The sequence below is a fragment of the Melanotaenia boesemani genome, chromosome 6, assembly GCF_017639745.1.
Source record: "Melanotaenia boesemani isolate fMelBoe1 chromosome 6, fMelBoe1.pri, whole genome shotgun sequence".
NCBI classification, from domain to species: Eukaryota; Metazoa; Chordata; class Actinopteri; order Atheriniformes; family Melanotaeniidae; genus Melanotaenia; species Melanotaenia boesemani.
This window is the reverse complement of record NC_055687.1, coordinates 36479782-36496241: the sequence shown is the minus strand read 5'-3', so window position 1 is coordinate 36496241 and position 16460 is coordinate 36479782. Positions and strand designations below refer to the sequence as shown.

Sequence of the window (16460 nt, the reverse complement as noted above, 5' to 3'; positions counted from 1 at the left end):
TTTCTTGCTGGGGAAGAGTGAGTCTTATCTTTAAGTGGACCCACCCCCTCCTTTTCTTCTGCTTGCCAAAGCCTTCATTTGACAGAAGGAGCTTCTGTCCTTTGCTCCAAACAGCAGCTAATTTCTTTCTGTATCCATAAAGCATATTTTTCACAATGAAGCTGGTTTGATTCAGGGAGAAGCTGAAGGTTATTCTGGTGGAAAAGGATTACTTTAATGCTCATAGAAAACACAAAATGATGTTTTTTCTTACACTGACAGACTTTTGCGTCCAGGTTTACATGAAGTTTAACAAGTTCTCCAGTCCGCATGATGCAGGACTGAAAACACCTAAATGAAAAATAAATGCAGTGATATAGAAATGGTTCAGTAAACACATGAATATGCCAATAAATTATTCAAACATATTTAGAATTTTATTTTTCCATTAAGAAATTTAAAAAGTGTGACATAAATTAATATTTCTATTCTCATTGTAAACTGTTTTAATCTAACTTAGGATTAATACTTACGTTTACTTTCCTATATATTTGTACAAGTGAGAAAAACTTGTATTATGAAATAAGTAAGGAAGGCTTGGATATGTATATAGAAATGTAAAAAAAGGGACATAGAAATAATTCAGAAATATCCTTGGGAAATAAATAGAGGAAAAAATGTCAGAAAGAAAATAATGGGGAAGTTAATATTATATTTAAAAAAAATACAGTATCAATATATATTTAAAATATTTGATTAAAAATAAGAAAATGATTATTTTGGGGTAAGAAAATGTTAATGCTCCTTGTGTATGCGTGGGATCTCTCCGGGTTCTCCAGCTTCCTCCCAACGTCCAAAAAAATGCATGTTAGGTTAATTGGTCACTCTAAATTCTTCCTAGGAGTGAGTGTATGTGAACAGTTGTTCGTCCTTATATGTGTTGTCCCTGCGATGGACTGGTGAACTGTCCAGGTGTGCCTGCCTCTCACCTGTTAATGCTGTTATAGGCTCCAGCTTACCCATGACCCGTGATGGGCAAAGCGGTAGAAAATGAATGAATGAAATGTAGATTGTAAATAATGCAGAAGCAAATACAGCCTAAGGGATCAAATTAAAAAGCACCTGAGATGTTTTAACCATTAATGCCCCAAAAAACAATTGACAGAAAGTTATTTTTTCAACCTAATCATAAATCCCTTGCACATGCAGTTTATTACTTTTTGATGTCAGAGTTTTGTAGTGCTGAGGGTGTCCATCAGGGGGCAGAAGACAAGTGGTTTTTCTTACCAGACAAGTTTTTACCACAAGGTGATGCAATAGGTCTGCATTAATTATTACACATTAGACATTAACGGGTTATTATTCGCATATTAGCCATGGGAAAGACTTCTGAAGTAGGACCCCCTTCAGGCAGCAGGGTGTACTGCACACCTCAGAACTTACTGTCTTTTCATTTCTGGGTTCACTTACTATTTGGTGAAGTGCCTTTTGAAGACGCATGTATCAAATGAAGCAGTGGTAAAGCACAGCAAAACAACTAGTTGTTCAAGAACAAAAGTATGTCTGCCGTTTTGATGTGATCTCAGGTCTAGATACCCCAACTACTTCTTCACTTCTTCTTTTTTTTGCTTCCTGCCCAAATTAATAAACCCAACTTAAATTAAGTATATCTCCACAAATAGAAGGACTGTATGTATATTTTTGGTCTCAAAAGAAAGTTGAGATGTGTCAGGGTACAACAGATAACACATGAAACACAGTAGAAAACGTAAATAGCTATCTCCTCCTAAAATAAAACCATTTTATTTTCAGTAAAAACTAGAAAATAGCTGCCCAATTAATCTAGAAATAAGTAAAGTAATCATAGGAGTGCATGAAGTAATCCTACGAATGAGTAAAGCAGACCTAGGAATAAATGAAGTAGTCCTAGGAATGAGCAAAGTAATACTAGGAATGAGTAAAGTAATCCTAGGAATGAGCAAAGTAATAGTAAGAATGAGCAAAGTAATCCTAGGAATGGGTAAAGTAATCCTAGGAATGAACAAAGTAATACTAGGAATGAGTAAAGTAATCATAGGAAGGAGTAAAGCAGTCCTAGGAATGAAAAAAGTAATACTAGGTATGAGTAAAGTAATCCTAGGAATGAGCAAAGTAATACTAGGAATGAGTAAATTAATCCCATGAAAGGAGTAAAGCAGTCCTAGGAATGAGCAAAGTAATACTAGGAATGAGTAAAGTAATCCTAGGAATGAGTAAAGTAATCCTATGAAGGAGTAAAGCAGTCCTAGGAATGAGCAAAGTAATAGTAGGAATGAGCAAAGTAATCCTAGGAATGGGTAAAGTAATCCTAGGAATGAGCAAAGTAATACTAGGAATGAGTAAAGTAATCATAGGAATGAGCAAAGTAATACTAGGAATGAGTAAAGTAATCCCATGAAGGAGTAAAGCAGTCCTAGGAATGAGCAAAGTAATACTAGGAATGAGCAAAGTAATCCTAGGAATGAGCAGAGTAATACTAGGAATGAGTAAAGTAATCCTAGGAATGAGCAAAGTAATATTAGGAATGAGTAAAGTATTCCTAGGAATGAGTAAAGTAATCCTCAGAATGAGCAAAGTAATACTCGGAATGGGCAAAGTAATACTATGAATGAGTGAAGTAACACTAGGAATGAGCAAAGTAATCCTAGGAATGAGTATGAATACTGTATTTTAACAATAAGACCCAAATGATGGATTCAGTCCCTTGCTGCCACTGCTTTCACCTTAACTGGTTTTTTTTTCCTTTATACTTTATTAATCCCAAGCTGGAAATTTCTTTCTCTGCATTGAACCCGTCCTAGTTCCTAGGAGCAGTGAGCTGCCAGATATCTGATGTTTCCTTGAGACAAACCCGTCTTCATTCTGCAGCCGCAGCTGCTGCATCCAGCAATGATGTTTAAATGGCAGCTTCTGCACATCTGAGGCTGATTTCCTAAAGATTGGGCTTAATATGAGGTTATACTGGAAGCCAGTCAGGGGTCATTCTTTCTTAAGGTAAACTTGTGTTATACTGTAGCATTTATGGTATTTATGGTTCTGTTAGTGTTTTTCTCCATTTTCAACACTATTAAGCACATGGAGGGTAATGTGGGATCCAACCAATTACCCACTGTAAGGTACCTCGTCATCCAAAGATACTGTAAACCTCAATTTATCCTGTAACTGGACCCCAGTCTGGAGAGTATTACTGAAATATTAAACCGCAAGTTAATGTTATATCAATGTAAAGTCGGGACTGAAAGCCTGAGTCTCTGATTTCAGCCAGGTTTAAAGCAAATGGGTTCATTACTTTATTTTTTTGTCTATGATCAGTCTGCAGAGGTGTAGTAATTAAAAATGAACACACAATGAATAACAAAATGCAAATTATATTTGGAAATTGGGATTGAAAATTTAAAGTAGATGTCAAATTTCGCTGCTTTGAAGGCTGGGCATTATTTTCCCATTTCCGTTGTTTCGGTGCTCTCTGCCTCTTTCATTTCTTAGCGCTTGACTTGTTGTGCTGACATGTTTACGATGACACGCAGCTGTAGTGTGTGTGTGTTTGTGTGTGCATGTCTGACTCTTTTGACTGAATCAAGTGCTCTCCACAGTGCTCTCGCTCATCCCAGGCTCACCCCAAAGGAAATTGATTTCCGAGTAATTAAAACTGTGTGTCTGGATGTTGGCCAACTTCATGTTCTATTCATGCAGATTAATACATATTTGTCGTCGCCTGTGGGGGTATAAAGGCATCTGTCTGTGCCATTAAACATTTATGAACATGGTGGACATACAGAGAGAGAGAGAGATTCACCTGATCCTTCTCATGTCAGTACACATCTTAATGGAGTCCATTAAATCAGAATGGCCAAACAGGGAATTTTATAATGACAACAGCATTCATCACACCTCTATTTTAGAGGAAAAGCGTCCCCTCAGCTCTGCTTTCGCTGTTAGATACCATCAGTCTGTGATGTTCATGGCATGCTGTTACGAGTTACTTTTCTTTGTACTCTGTCCTTTTGTAACATCCAATGAGCATCTGCTGCCATGAGCGCTCTCAGGCCTTTTTGACAATCCAGATCCTTTACATGTGAGTTTTTCCAGACAGCAAAGGATGATGGATGGCAGCTGTTCTGAACTGTGGTGGATGACTGTGTTACTAAGTTCCAGCTGTTAGAAAACTACTGAAGGTTTATTGTAAGCAAGAACACCATCCCTGAGGTTGTGCTTATATTGTGAATTTTGTTAGAAATAAAACATAATCTACAGAGTTACACAGAAATGTTGGTGAAACTGATATGACTTCATTTACTTGGAGTTTAGTTTAATTCAGTTTGTATGCATCTTACATGTTTTATTTCATAAATTGTTTGGAAAAGAAGCCAATTGTGTCAGTTTCAGTTAACATACACTAACCATCCACAACTTCTTGATGCAAATCAACCAATCACAAAGCAGCAGCTCTGGACCAGAGTGTCTGTTGATGTCAGAGGTCAGAGGAGAATGGGCAGACTGGTTGAAGATGATAGAAAGGCAACAGGAAGTCCAATCAGCACTGGTTCCAACCAAGATCTGCAGAACAGCATCTCTGAACACACGACACGTCCAACTTTGAAACAGATGGGCTACAGCAGCAGAAGACCACACCGGGTGCCTCCTGCCAGCTAAGAACAGGAAACTGGACAACAGCTCCAGGAAACACTGGACAATAGAAGATGGAGAAACGTTGCTGGTCTGATGAGTCTCCATTTCAGCTCCACATTCAGATGCTAGGCTCAGAATCTGCTGAAAACATCATGAAAACATGGATCCATCCTGCCTTGGATCAACGCTTCAGGCTGCTGCTGGTGTAATGACGGGGGGAGATTTTCTTGGCCCACTTTGGGCCCCTTAGTCCCAGTGTGGCCTGGTTTAACCAGCACAGCCTACCTGAGTATTGTTGCTGACCATGTCCATCCCTTTATGACCACAGTGGAGCATCTTCTGATGCTACTTCCAGCAGGATAACGCACCATGTCACAAAGTTCAGATCATCTCCACCTGCTTTCTAGAACAAGACAAAGAGTTCACTGGACTCCAACGGCCTCCACAGCCACCAGATCTCAGTCCAGCAGAGCAGCTTTGGGATGTGGTGGAACGGGAGATTCTCATCATGGATGCAGCTGACAAACCTGCAGCAACTGTGTGATGCTGTCATGTCAATATGGAGAAAACCTCTGAAGAAGGTTTCCACCACCTGGTTCAATCTATCACACCAAGAATTAAGAAGGGGGTCCGACCCGGTACTAGAAGCTGGTCCCGATAAAGTAGACGATGAGTTTATAGTCATTAATTCTTAGACGCTGTGAGGCACTACGGACAAGACTTTGGTCACCAATAAATGAAACTTTTCTATCTTTCAAATAATGTGGATTAGTCTAAGTATATGTCTGAGTCATGGTATGAGTCATAAGGGAGTACTTATTCCTGTGTTCAGCATCAGGAACGCATTGTGAAAGTTGTCATGTATGATGTCTGATGGTATGAGCTACCTTTCCAACAGCTTCTGGAATAATAAGAGTAAGAGTTAAACAATCCCTCAGATGATAGAGTTAACTGGAAGCCAGACAGCATGAAACAGCAGTTGTAAACACATGGTCTCGTGATCCCAGCTCGTTCTGGGACCCTGGCTGCTACTTAAAGGCAAACTCAGACTGCAAAGATAGTGTCAACAAACAAGTTTAGAAAATAGTGACCCGGGACCTCATTTATCAAACTGTGTAGCTAAGCAAACTACAGGCGGTGTCTGCAGCTCAAAAAGGAAATGCTGCGCACTTCTACTTTCAGATTTATAAAAGCGTGCACACACACGTCCTACACCTGTTTCCATTTATAAACCAGAATCAACTGTAAAGCCGGCGCACATGAGGGAATGCCTTCCCACGCCCACATGATGGCTATAAATGGTCAGGTGGACGCCTATGATACATACAACAAAGAAGGAAGAAGCAGATGTGTGAGGCAGAGATCCTGATGGACCACATTGACAGATGTAAAAATGTTTTATTGGTGGGCACGGTGTGGGCGTTACTGGTGTCAGAAAGGCAGAATAGTGGCAGCAGGTGGCAGATGATGTCATTACAGTGTCAGAAGGGAAGACACAGCAGAGGTATCGGAACATACAGCTAGATATCCCAGTCAGTAGGACATCCGTCTGCCATGCGGGAGACCGAAGTTCGAATCTTACATGGGTGATTCACTTTGGAGAAAAGTGTCTGCTAAATGACAGTAATTTAGTCATATGTTTTAATTTACAAAATTAATATGTATAATCTCCTCCCTGAGCTGCCACCTTATCGTGGTGGAGGCGTTTGTGCGTCCTGACGATCCTAGCGGCTATGTTGTTGGGGACATTGCCCATGGGCTAAGCCCGAAAGGGTGACATGGGCCTCCCCTCCCGTGGGCTCACCACCTGCAGGAGGGGCCACAGGGGTCGGGTGCAGTGTGAACTGGGTGGCGGCCAGAGGCGGGGACCCTGGTGGTCTGATCCTCGGCTGCAAAAGCTAGCTCTAGGGACGTGTAATGTCACCTCTTTGCTGGGGAAGGAGCCTGAGCTGGTGCGCCAGATATAGTTGGACTAACCTCGATGCATGGCTTGGGCTCTGGAACCACTGTACTTGAGAGGGGCTGGACCTGCTTCCATTCTGGAGTTGCTCCCGGTGAGAGGCGCTGAGTAGGTGTGGGCATGCTCATTGCCCCCCGTTTGGCGCCTGTACGTTGGGGTTTACCCTGGTTGACAAAAGGGTAGCCTCCCTCCACCTTCAGGTGGGGGGACGAGTCCTGACTGTTGTTTGTACTTATGCACCAAACAGCAGTTCAGAGTAACCTTTTTGGAGTCCTTGGAGGGGGTGTTGGAGAGCACTCCTTCCGGGGACTCCCTCATTTTGCTGGGGGACTTCAATGCTCATGTAGGCAAAAACAGCGAGACCTGGAGGGGTGTGATTGGAACAACCCCCTGATCTGAATTCGAGTAGTGTTTTGTTGTTGGACTTCTGTGCTCGTCATGGACTGTCCATAACGAACACCTTGTTCAGACATAAGAGTGCCCACATGTGCACTTGGCACCAGGACACTCTAGGCTGCAGTTCGATGATCGACTTTGTAGTCGTTTCGTCGGACTTGCGGCCGCATGTTCTGGACACTCAGGTGAAGAGAGGGGCGGAGCTGTCAACTGATCACCACCTGGTGGTGAGTTGGCTCAGATGGTGGGGGAGGATGACGGTCAAGCCTGGCAGACCCAAGTGTGTTGTGAGGGTCTGCTGGGAAGGTCTGGCGGAGTCCCCTTTCAGAAACAGTTTCAACTCCCGTCTAAGGCAGAGCTTCCACCATGTCCTGGGTGAGACAGGGGACATTGAGTCTGAGTGGGCTGTGTTCCGTGCCTCTATTGTCGAGGCTGCCAGCCGCAGCTGTAGCCGTAAGGTTTTTGGTGCCTGTCGTGGCGGTAATCCCCGAACTCGTTAGTTGACACCAGCAGTAAGGGACGCCGTCAAGCTGAAGAAGGAGTCCTATCGGCCCTTTTTGGCCTGTGGGACTCCGGAGGCAGCTGATGGGTATTGGCATGCTAAGTGGAGAGCAGCTTCCACGGTCACTAAGGCAAAAACTCAGGCCATGGAGAATGACTTCCGGACAGCTTCGAGGAGATTCTGGTCCACCATCCGGCAGGTCAGGAGGGGAAAGCAGTGTTCCGTCAACACTGTGTACAGTGGGGACGGGGAGGCTGCTGACCTCGACTCGGGACGTTGTGAGGCGGTGGAGGGAATACTTCGAAGACCTTGTCAATCCCACCAACACGTCTTCCGATGAGGAAGCACAGTCGGGGGTAGCTGGTGCTGGCTCTTCCATCTCTGGGGCTGAGGTCGCTGAGGTGGTTAAAAAGCTTCTCGGTGGCAAGGCCCCGGTGGTGGATGAGGTCCGCCCAGAGTTCCTTAAGCCTTTGGATGCTGTAGGGCTGTCTTGGCTGACACACTTCTGCAGCATCGCGCGGACATCGGGGACAGTTCCCCTGGACTGGCAGACTGGGGTGGTGGTCCCCCTCTTCAAAAAGGGGGACCGGAGGGTGCGCTCCAACTACAGGGTGATCACACTCCTCAGCCTCCCTGGTAAGGTCTATTCAGAGGTGCTGGAGAGGAGGGTCCGCCGGATAGTCGAACCTCGGATTGAGGAGGAGCAGTGTGGTTTCCTTCCTGGCCATGGAACAGTGGACCAGCTCTACACCCTCTTCATGGTCTTGAAGGAAGCATGGGAGTTTGCCCAACCAATCTATATGTGCTTTGTGGACTTGGAGAAGGCATTCGACCATGTCCCCAGGGGACTCCTGTAGGGGGTGCTCTGATAGTATGGAGTGCCAGACCCACTTGTATGAGCTGTCCGGTCCCTTTTATGACCGATGTCAGAGCTTGGTCCGTATTGCCGGCAGTAAATCAGAATAGTTTCCAGTGCGGGTTGGACTCCGCCAAGGCTGCCCTTTGTCACCGATTCTGTTCATAACTTTTATGGACAGAATTTCTAGGCACAGCCGAGGTGTTGAGGGGATCCGGTTTGGTGGCCTCAGGATTGGGTCTCTGCTCTTTGCCGATGATGTGGTTCTGTTAGTTTCATCGGGTTGTGATCTTCAGCTCTCGCTGGAGCGATTCACAGCCGAGTGTGAAGCGGCTGGGATGAGAATCAGCACCTCTAAATCCGAGACCATGGTCCTCAGCCGGAAATGGGTGGAGTGCTCTCTCCGGGTCTGCAATAGGGTCCTGCCCCAAGTGGAGGAGTTCACGTATCTCAGGGTCTTGTTCAGACATGTTGCGTGAAAGATAATAGGGGATTGTACACAAATGTTTCACATTTCACATCATTTCCTTGATTTTATTCCGGACCATTGGTGCCACGTCTGGGTCAGAGTTGCCATGGAGGTAGGAACATTTTCAAGTTTGGTTTTTATAAATCGCAAAAGTTATTATATTTGGCATACGCCTGTTTTTGCTCCTTCGCCAGCTTGATGAATGAGGTCCCAGATACCGTCACAGTTCTTTTCATCAGATGGATTTCACATGTCTCCAACTGGTCCGCACATATATGGACAACATGTAGATGCAGATCTTAAGGAATATTTCAGAAATTGAGAATTTGCATGGATTGTCATGTTTGACTTGAGATGAGCATTGCAGAGATTATTCTGCCTTTAGCGACAACAATTTCACAATCATTCAGTTTAATGGCTTTAATTCTTATTTTCTTGCCCAAGGACTTTGAACAAAAAGAAAACTGAACATTTTCTATCTTTTAAGTTGTGGTGCATTTTATTTGGATAGGGTTAACTCTGACATGACTCTGCAGAGGATTGTGGATCTGCCCAACATGCTGAGAAAGTGCTTCTTTCTGGCTCTTAATGGCTCTAAAGATGATGCACTTTTTATTTCTAAAGATCATATTCCTGCAAAAACAGAATGACTACTGGCAAAAGTGGGAGAGTAAAAAGATGAACTTAGAGTGTAGAATACAGGGGTTAGTTTAATCTGTGACTCTGGTCTACTTTACAGAGTTTCAGCTTCTTTTTCTGTAGTTCAGCTAAAACATCCACCTCTTCTATGATGTTATTTCTGTTAACCAGATGGCATTGTAAGAGGAAAAATTCCCAAAATGGGTAGACAAATGAAACAGTCATAGAAACCAGACGTTATTTTATAGATTAAAAAAAATAATAATAATATTTTAGAAATGTTTGATATTTGTTTGCATCCACAGCTTGTTCTTGCTGTAAGAATCCATAAAATATCTTCTGTCATTTAATAGCATAATTTCCAGTAGCCCATACATTCCATTGTGGTGTTAGTTTGAGACTACACACCCACAGCTAAACTTGATGTGTTTGATGTCTCTGAAAGGTTTGGAAACTGTGGTGCCATTATGATCTGAATACAAGAAAAAATTTGTAATGTTGTTTTGTCTGGAAATGCAGAGTAGAGTTAACCTGCATGAAGGTTTTAGCCTTTAATATTTACGTGCACTGAACCAGTTAAGACAGTTTTGGTTTCATGTGTGCATCCAGGTGGCTGGAGTGTGTGGGGCCAGTGGGTGCAGTGCAGCAGCGAGTGCGGAGGCGGGATCCAAACCCGGACTCGGACCTGTCAGTCACCCCCAGAGGAGTCATTTCTGTGTGAGGGTGTCGTAGAGGAGGGCCGGCCCTGCAACTCTCAGTCCTGCACAGGTGAACTTCTCCTTCTGTGACTTTGTTTCTGTGTGTATCCATGTATCCATGACAACCAAACTGATTTCTTTCTTTACCTTTCCCATCTGAACATCTTGTTTATCTGCTCTTGTGTTCGTCCTCTGCAACTAACTGTGTTGACTAAACGGAGCTCATGTTGGAAAGGGGACTTTGATCGATGAGAAATAAAAACATGGTCGACCTTTTTAATGACCGGGCATGCACGATGCAACAGAATCATTACTCCCACAGAAAGCTAAATGAACTCAGGAGGTAATTTCCTGACTTCTTTTATGTACAATTCCAGTTCCAAAAAAGTTGGAACACTGTAAAATATCTATAAAAACAGAATACAATGATTTACAAATTTCATCAGGTCAAATATTCTTCCCAGAAGAAGAAACAGCATGCCAGATGATGAAATTGAGACATTTCACCATGTGATGGAAAATATGAGCTGACAGTGAATCTGATGCAGCATCACATCTGGAAAAAGTTGGAAGAGGAGCAACAAATGGCTGGAAAAGTACCTGGTACAAACCAGAAACACCTGGAGGAGCATTTGACAACTAATCAGGTTAACTGGCAACAGGTCAGTAACAGGACTGGGTATAAAAGGAGCATTTCAGAGAGGCAGAGTCTCTCAGATGGAAAGATGGCAAGAGGTTCACCAACCTGAGACAAAACTAGATCTTAAAACTGTAGAAAGTTTTCAGAAAAATGTTCCTCAGACTTTGAAGATCCACCATCTACAGTGTAGAATATCATTAGAAGGAGGAATCTCTGCGTGCATGGGACAAGGCTGGATGCTGGTGATCTTCTGCATTAAAAGTAGACACGTTTCTCTACTGGAAACCCTGCATGGACTCAGGAAGACTTCCAGAAACCACTGTCTGTGAACACAGTTCAACCTGAAATCCAGAAGAAGAAGCCAGATGTGAACAGGATCCAGAACCAGCGCCGTCTTCTCTGGACTAAAGCTGGTCCAGAGGCAAAGTTCTGTGATCAGATGGATGAAAATGTGAAACTGTTTATGAAAAATATGGAAAATATGGATCTGTAGTGTCCTACAGATTAAAAAGGAGAGAGGATGCTTCTCAAAGGTACACATCAAATTTTTCCAGATGTGTTGCTGCCATCAGATTCACTATCAGCTCATATTTTCCAACAAATGGTAAAATGTCTGTTTCAACATCCGATATGTTGTTTATGTTGATGAGATTTGGAACTCATTACATTCTGTTTTATTTACGTTTTACACAGTATTCCAATGTCATTTACCCAGAAATATTAGTGCTTTCAGAAAAATGTTTCTCTGCTGCGAGCCACTTCATTTGTGTAGAATTATAGCCGCATTAGTCTCACCCAGCAGACAGTCATCACTGCAAGCAGGTTTGTGTTTTTTTCTTTTTTTTTTTTTTTGGTGTGTAAAACCTCAGATAAACAAGAGTAAAAACAACAAGAGCACTGCACACATGAGCAGCACATAAACACCAACACAAGTCCCAAGTTTGGCTGATGCTGTTCTGGGTGACCAATCACGTCACGGTTGTACCCTGAATATAAAGCTTTTAATGACGGTGCTCTGGTTGCTAACCCCACCCCCCCCTCCTCCCCCCTGGCCTTGCCTCACCCTCCTTTAGGCAAAGGTCGCCATCTCTCTCGCAGCCAATCGCTTCGCTCTGTGGACAGTCGCAAGCGTGATGATGCAGAGAAGCCCCGCAGTGGACCAAAGAGCCCTCAGACAGGTAAGACAACGGGACGCAGAGGGATCCCATGCATCAGTCACTGTGGCAGCTTGGGTAACCACCATACTCGTTCCACATACAGATATGACTTAAAACACACACATCTATCAAAATCTCCCATCGCAGTGCCTTGTCCACAGTGGACTAAACTTCCAACATGGACCCTGCCATGAAGTGAAAATGCATTTCATGTGAGGCTGTAACAGAACACTGTGCTGGTCTGTAAATGGTTGGATAAAACCGAGACCTTCCTCTCTGTTAAAGTGATACTGCACCCAAAATTATGATCAGCATCTAAAGAAAAAATCATTTTTATGTTTGTAACACCTGTCTTATGTCAAAGCTTTCGATTTGCAGCTGAAGAACATGTTCAGGATCAGTCCACACAGATGAAGGGGGTGGGGAATTACACCCACCCACTACATCCATTCATTCATTTATCCATTTTCTAAAGCTGCTCCATCTCGTTCAGGGTTGTGGGTTGAGTGGAGCTGATCTCAGCTGTCATCAGGAAAAAAAATGCTGAACATGGCTTGGACACCACCAATCCATCAATGCTCACATGGCCAACTTGAAAACACTGTTCAGCCCAGCATTGTTGTTTAGACTGTGGTAAAACATGTAAACTCTAAAACTCCACAGTTATGGGCTTAGTAAGGGATGCATATTGCTTGGCAGTCAGTGTTAATTTATCTTTAGCTGGAAGTTATGGTTACAACAACCCTTACTTTGGGTGAAGTATCACTTTAATTTAACTCCTCACTTCCTGTTCAGTTTTCCTCTCCCTCCTCTCCCACCCGGTTGTCTTTTATTGGTTCATTCTGACCCTTAAATTCAGCAGGCGCTGCCAGCAAAATGATAACTGACATATCCTACTCCAGTAGCATTCACTTCCCCAGGAAGTCAATGCAAGGGATATGACACCAGAGTCTCACAGATGACGAAGGACAAGCAGACGGACAGCTGAGCTCCATTTGGGGGGCCGCCTCCTTCGAAGGGGACAAAGGTTTACTGCGATATAAACAGCAGACTGATTAGCATACATGAAGAAAAGAGTCAGCAATGTTTCCAAGTGCCGAAGAGCTCCATCCTTCGAGGAAATATCAAACCTTTGATGAAGGCAGCCCCTAAAATGTTGCACAGACAGAATGTACCCTTTAACCATGACCCTTCCTCTTTTGGCCACGGAGGCTCCATCCTGCATGATAATTAGTTCTGGCCCTTTCCTTTCCTTTTCCTCTTCTTTTTTCCCCCTATCCTCCCATCCTTTACCCATCCCTTCTTCCTCAGAAGACTCAGTTTCAGGTGATGAGTGGTCACCGTGGAGTGTGTGTTCTGCCACGTGTGGGGAGGGCTGGCAGAGTCGCACTCGTTTCTGTGTGTCCTCCTCCTACAGCACCCAGTGCAGTGGGCCACTGCGAGAGCAGAGACCTTGCAACAACTCTGCTGTTTGTCCAGGTAAGCTCCACCCCATCTCAGCGCTCGCCCAGCCCTCTCCAGACACTCCCTCACCCACACAAGACCTCACCTGACTCGCCTCTACAAACAGAAAGCAAAATCTGGACAATTCCCACCCTCACCTCCAGTTATGGCATGTAGTTCCCTCACCATAGCAGAACCCAGACTTCAAGGTATCCTCAGGCTCTCGAATGAGTAGAAAAAAACAGAAAAACAATGAAAAGTCATGTAATCTCTGGGAAATTCCCATTCTGAGTCTTCTTGATACTGTCTCCTGTCCTTTTGGTGTCTGACTGTAAATCATACCTGAGCTGCTCTGGTTGCAGTGCACGGCGTGTGGGACGAGTGGTCTCCCTGGAGTTTGTGTTCGTCCACCTGTGGCCGAGGTTACAGAGCCCGAACACGAACCTGTGCACCCCCACAGTTTGGGGGGGATCCCTGTGAGGGTCCAGAGAAACAGACCAAATTCTGCAATATCGCTGTCTGTCCAGGTGAGAAACACAAACAAGCAAACAAACAAAAAAACAAACATTAATCAGAGACTCAATTCACTTATTTTTGTGTTCCTACTCATAAAAATCGTTCTCTATGCTGTTCCTGTGATCTTGGACCCCCATCAGTGGATGGCGTCTGGAACGAGTGGTCCAGCTGGAGCTCCTGCTCTGCTTCTTGTTCTAATGGGACCATGCAGAGAACCAGGGAGTGCAACGGCCCCTCGTATGGAGGCTCTGAGTGCAGGGGAGAGTGGCTGGAGACTGTCGACTGCTTCCTTGGGGAGTGTCCGGGTACAGCTCTCTTGTAACACCTGTCTGATTTCCATATTAGAACAAAAATACAATGATTCAGTTTGGTGATTCGTTTCCTCTGTAATTCAGCATTTATGACAAAGACTTCATTTTGGGTATTTTTTTTATATCTCATGTTGCATCTCTTCTTTCAGTGGATGGCAAGTGGCAGCCATGGTCCTTGTGGTCTGGTTGCAGTAAAACGTGTGGAGGGGGGAGCCAGCAGAGGACCAGAATTTGTTACGGGCCTTTTTTTGAAGGACAGCCTTGTCCTGGAGAACGTGAAGAAGTTCGCAGCTGTAATGAAAAGAAATGCCCAGGTCCGTGAACGTGTACAAGATCACTAACTGAACCCAAACTAACCTGCATGGTGTAGAAATGGTTTTTAAACCCTTGTTTGTAAGTCACAATATGGTGTTATATCATTCAACAGAACCACATGAAATATGTGCGGAGGACAATTTTGCCAACGTTGTGTGGAAAATTACTCCCGCTGGGGATACAGCAGCTGTACGCTGTCCTCCCAACGCCATGGGTGAGCTTGCATGCTTCATGGATTCACAAAGGGGTCCCATTTTAAAATTGGTTTATGAGACACAACTCTTAGTCAAGTCAAATCAAATTCATTTATAAAGCACATTTCAAAACAACCTCAGTTGCCCAAAGTGCTGTACAAAGCAAAGCAGATAAAATGCTTAGGCCATCATTAAAATAACATAAAATAAATCAGTATATCTCACAATAAACAATACAAGAATAAAATAATATAAAAATTAAAATATTAATATTAATATCAAAATAACATAAAACACATAAGAACATAAATACAATAAAAACTCAATTAAAATGCTCAAGCTGGAGGAAAAGCCAGTGAGAAAAGGTGTATTTTTAACAATGATTTAAAATGCTGAATGCTCTGTACTGACCTAATATTAAAAGGCAGAATGTTCCAGAGTCTGGGAACTGCAACCGAAAACGCTCTGTCACCTCTGCCTTTTAACCTGGTTCTAGGAACTGTTAAGAGCAGCTGGTTCGTCGTTGATCTCAGACATCTGACAGAACTGTAAATGATTAAAAGCTCTGATAAATAAGGTGGTGCTGTGCTATTAAAACTTTTAAAAACAAGTAATAAAATCTTAGACTGGATCCTGAACTGTACAGGAAGCCAGTGACGTGAAGCAGCACCAGAGTGATAAGCTCACGTCGTTTTCTCCCTGTCAGAAGACGAGTGACTGATCAATCCCAAACTAGAGAGGGTTACAATAACCTAGACGGCACGTGATAAAAGCATGAATAACTCAGTCTAGGTCTTTGAAAGGGAGATATGATTTTTACTCTGCTCAGGAGCCGTAAATGAAAGAAAGTAGATTTAACAACAGAGCTAATTTGTTTATTAATTTAAAATCAGAATCAAAAATCAAATCAAGGTTTCTAACAAAGTGCTTACAGTGCTGCAATAACGGCCGACTACACTGGCATGACCATCCAATAAGTGAGACTGACCAAAAACAATTATTTCAGTCTTGTCTTTGTTTAGCAAAAAGAAGTTTTTCTCAAACCATGAATGAACTTCCACAGGACAGTTCAACAAGGTGTCTATGGCTCCACCAGACCTCGTCTGTATTGGCAGATAGATTTGTAGGTCATCAGCAAAACAGTGGAAGGCAATACCATGCTTCCTAAAAATTGTATCCAGTGGAAGCACATATAAATCCTTTGATGAATCCCCTTTTTTTCTGTCCAGGGCTTATCCTGCGGCGCTGTACATTGGATGAGGAGGGCATCGCCTACTGGGAGAATCCCACTTATATGAAATGCATTTCCAATGACTATCGCAGTATACAAACCTTAGTGAGTATTAACATTTCTTTTTACATTCCTGGTAGCTTCACATTAAGCAAAGTAACAGAAGTAAGAGGAGCCAACTTTCTCCACCAGACTCGGGAACACCTGTCCAAAGCTCAGCGAGGCCTTGTGGGAGATGGAGTTTCAGAGGTGATGACCAAGTTAAGGGTCACATCCAGCGATGGGACCAGCTACAGCGGGGACCTGCTGGCCATGTTGGATGTGCTGAAGAACATGACAGAGATTTTCAGGAGGGCTTACTACAGCCCCAGCAGTGGCGACATGAGGGTAATTTATAAATATGTGCTGCTGTTTGCTGAGCTATACTTGGGTGTCTTTGAAACTAGGTTGACACATGCTGATAAAACTGTAATCTGGATTCAAACC

General features: G+C 43.5%; 1 protein-coding gene across 9 annotated transcripts in view; it reads left to right on the top strand.

The window, feature by feature from the left end:
* adgrb1a (adhesion G protein-coupled receptor B1a) overlaps window positions 1-16460 on the top strand; it is a 180532-nt gene that overhangs the window by 80595 nt on the left and 83477 nt on the right. For 4 of the 9 annotated variants that reach the window (XM_041987803.1, XM_041987800.1, XM_041987797.1 and 1 more), the window contains exons 3-11: window positions 10079-10237; window positions 11881-11985; window positions 13276-13443; window positions 13770-13934; window positions 14064-14228; window positions 14384-14548; window positions 14662-14763; window positions 15973-16079; window positions 16167-16361. In XM_041987803.1, coding sequence (XP_041843737.1) covers window positions 10079-10237; window positions 11881-11985; window positions 13276-13443; window positions 13770-13934; window positions 14064-14228; window positions 14384-14548; window positions 14662-14763; window positions 15973-16079; window positions 16167-16361 — 1331 coding nt within the window. Of the gene's footprint in view, window positions 1-10078; window positions 10238-10294; window positions 10511-11880; window positions 11986-13275; window positions 13444-13769; window positions 13935-14063; window positions 14229-14383; window positions 14549-14661; window positions 14764-15972; window positions 16080-16166; window positions 16362-16460 lie in introns of those variants that run through there. The other 5 variants (XM_041987805.1, XM_041987798.1, XM_041987802.1 and 2 more) reach the window with 4 other exon arrangements.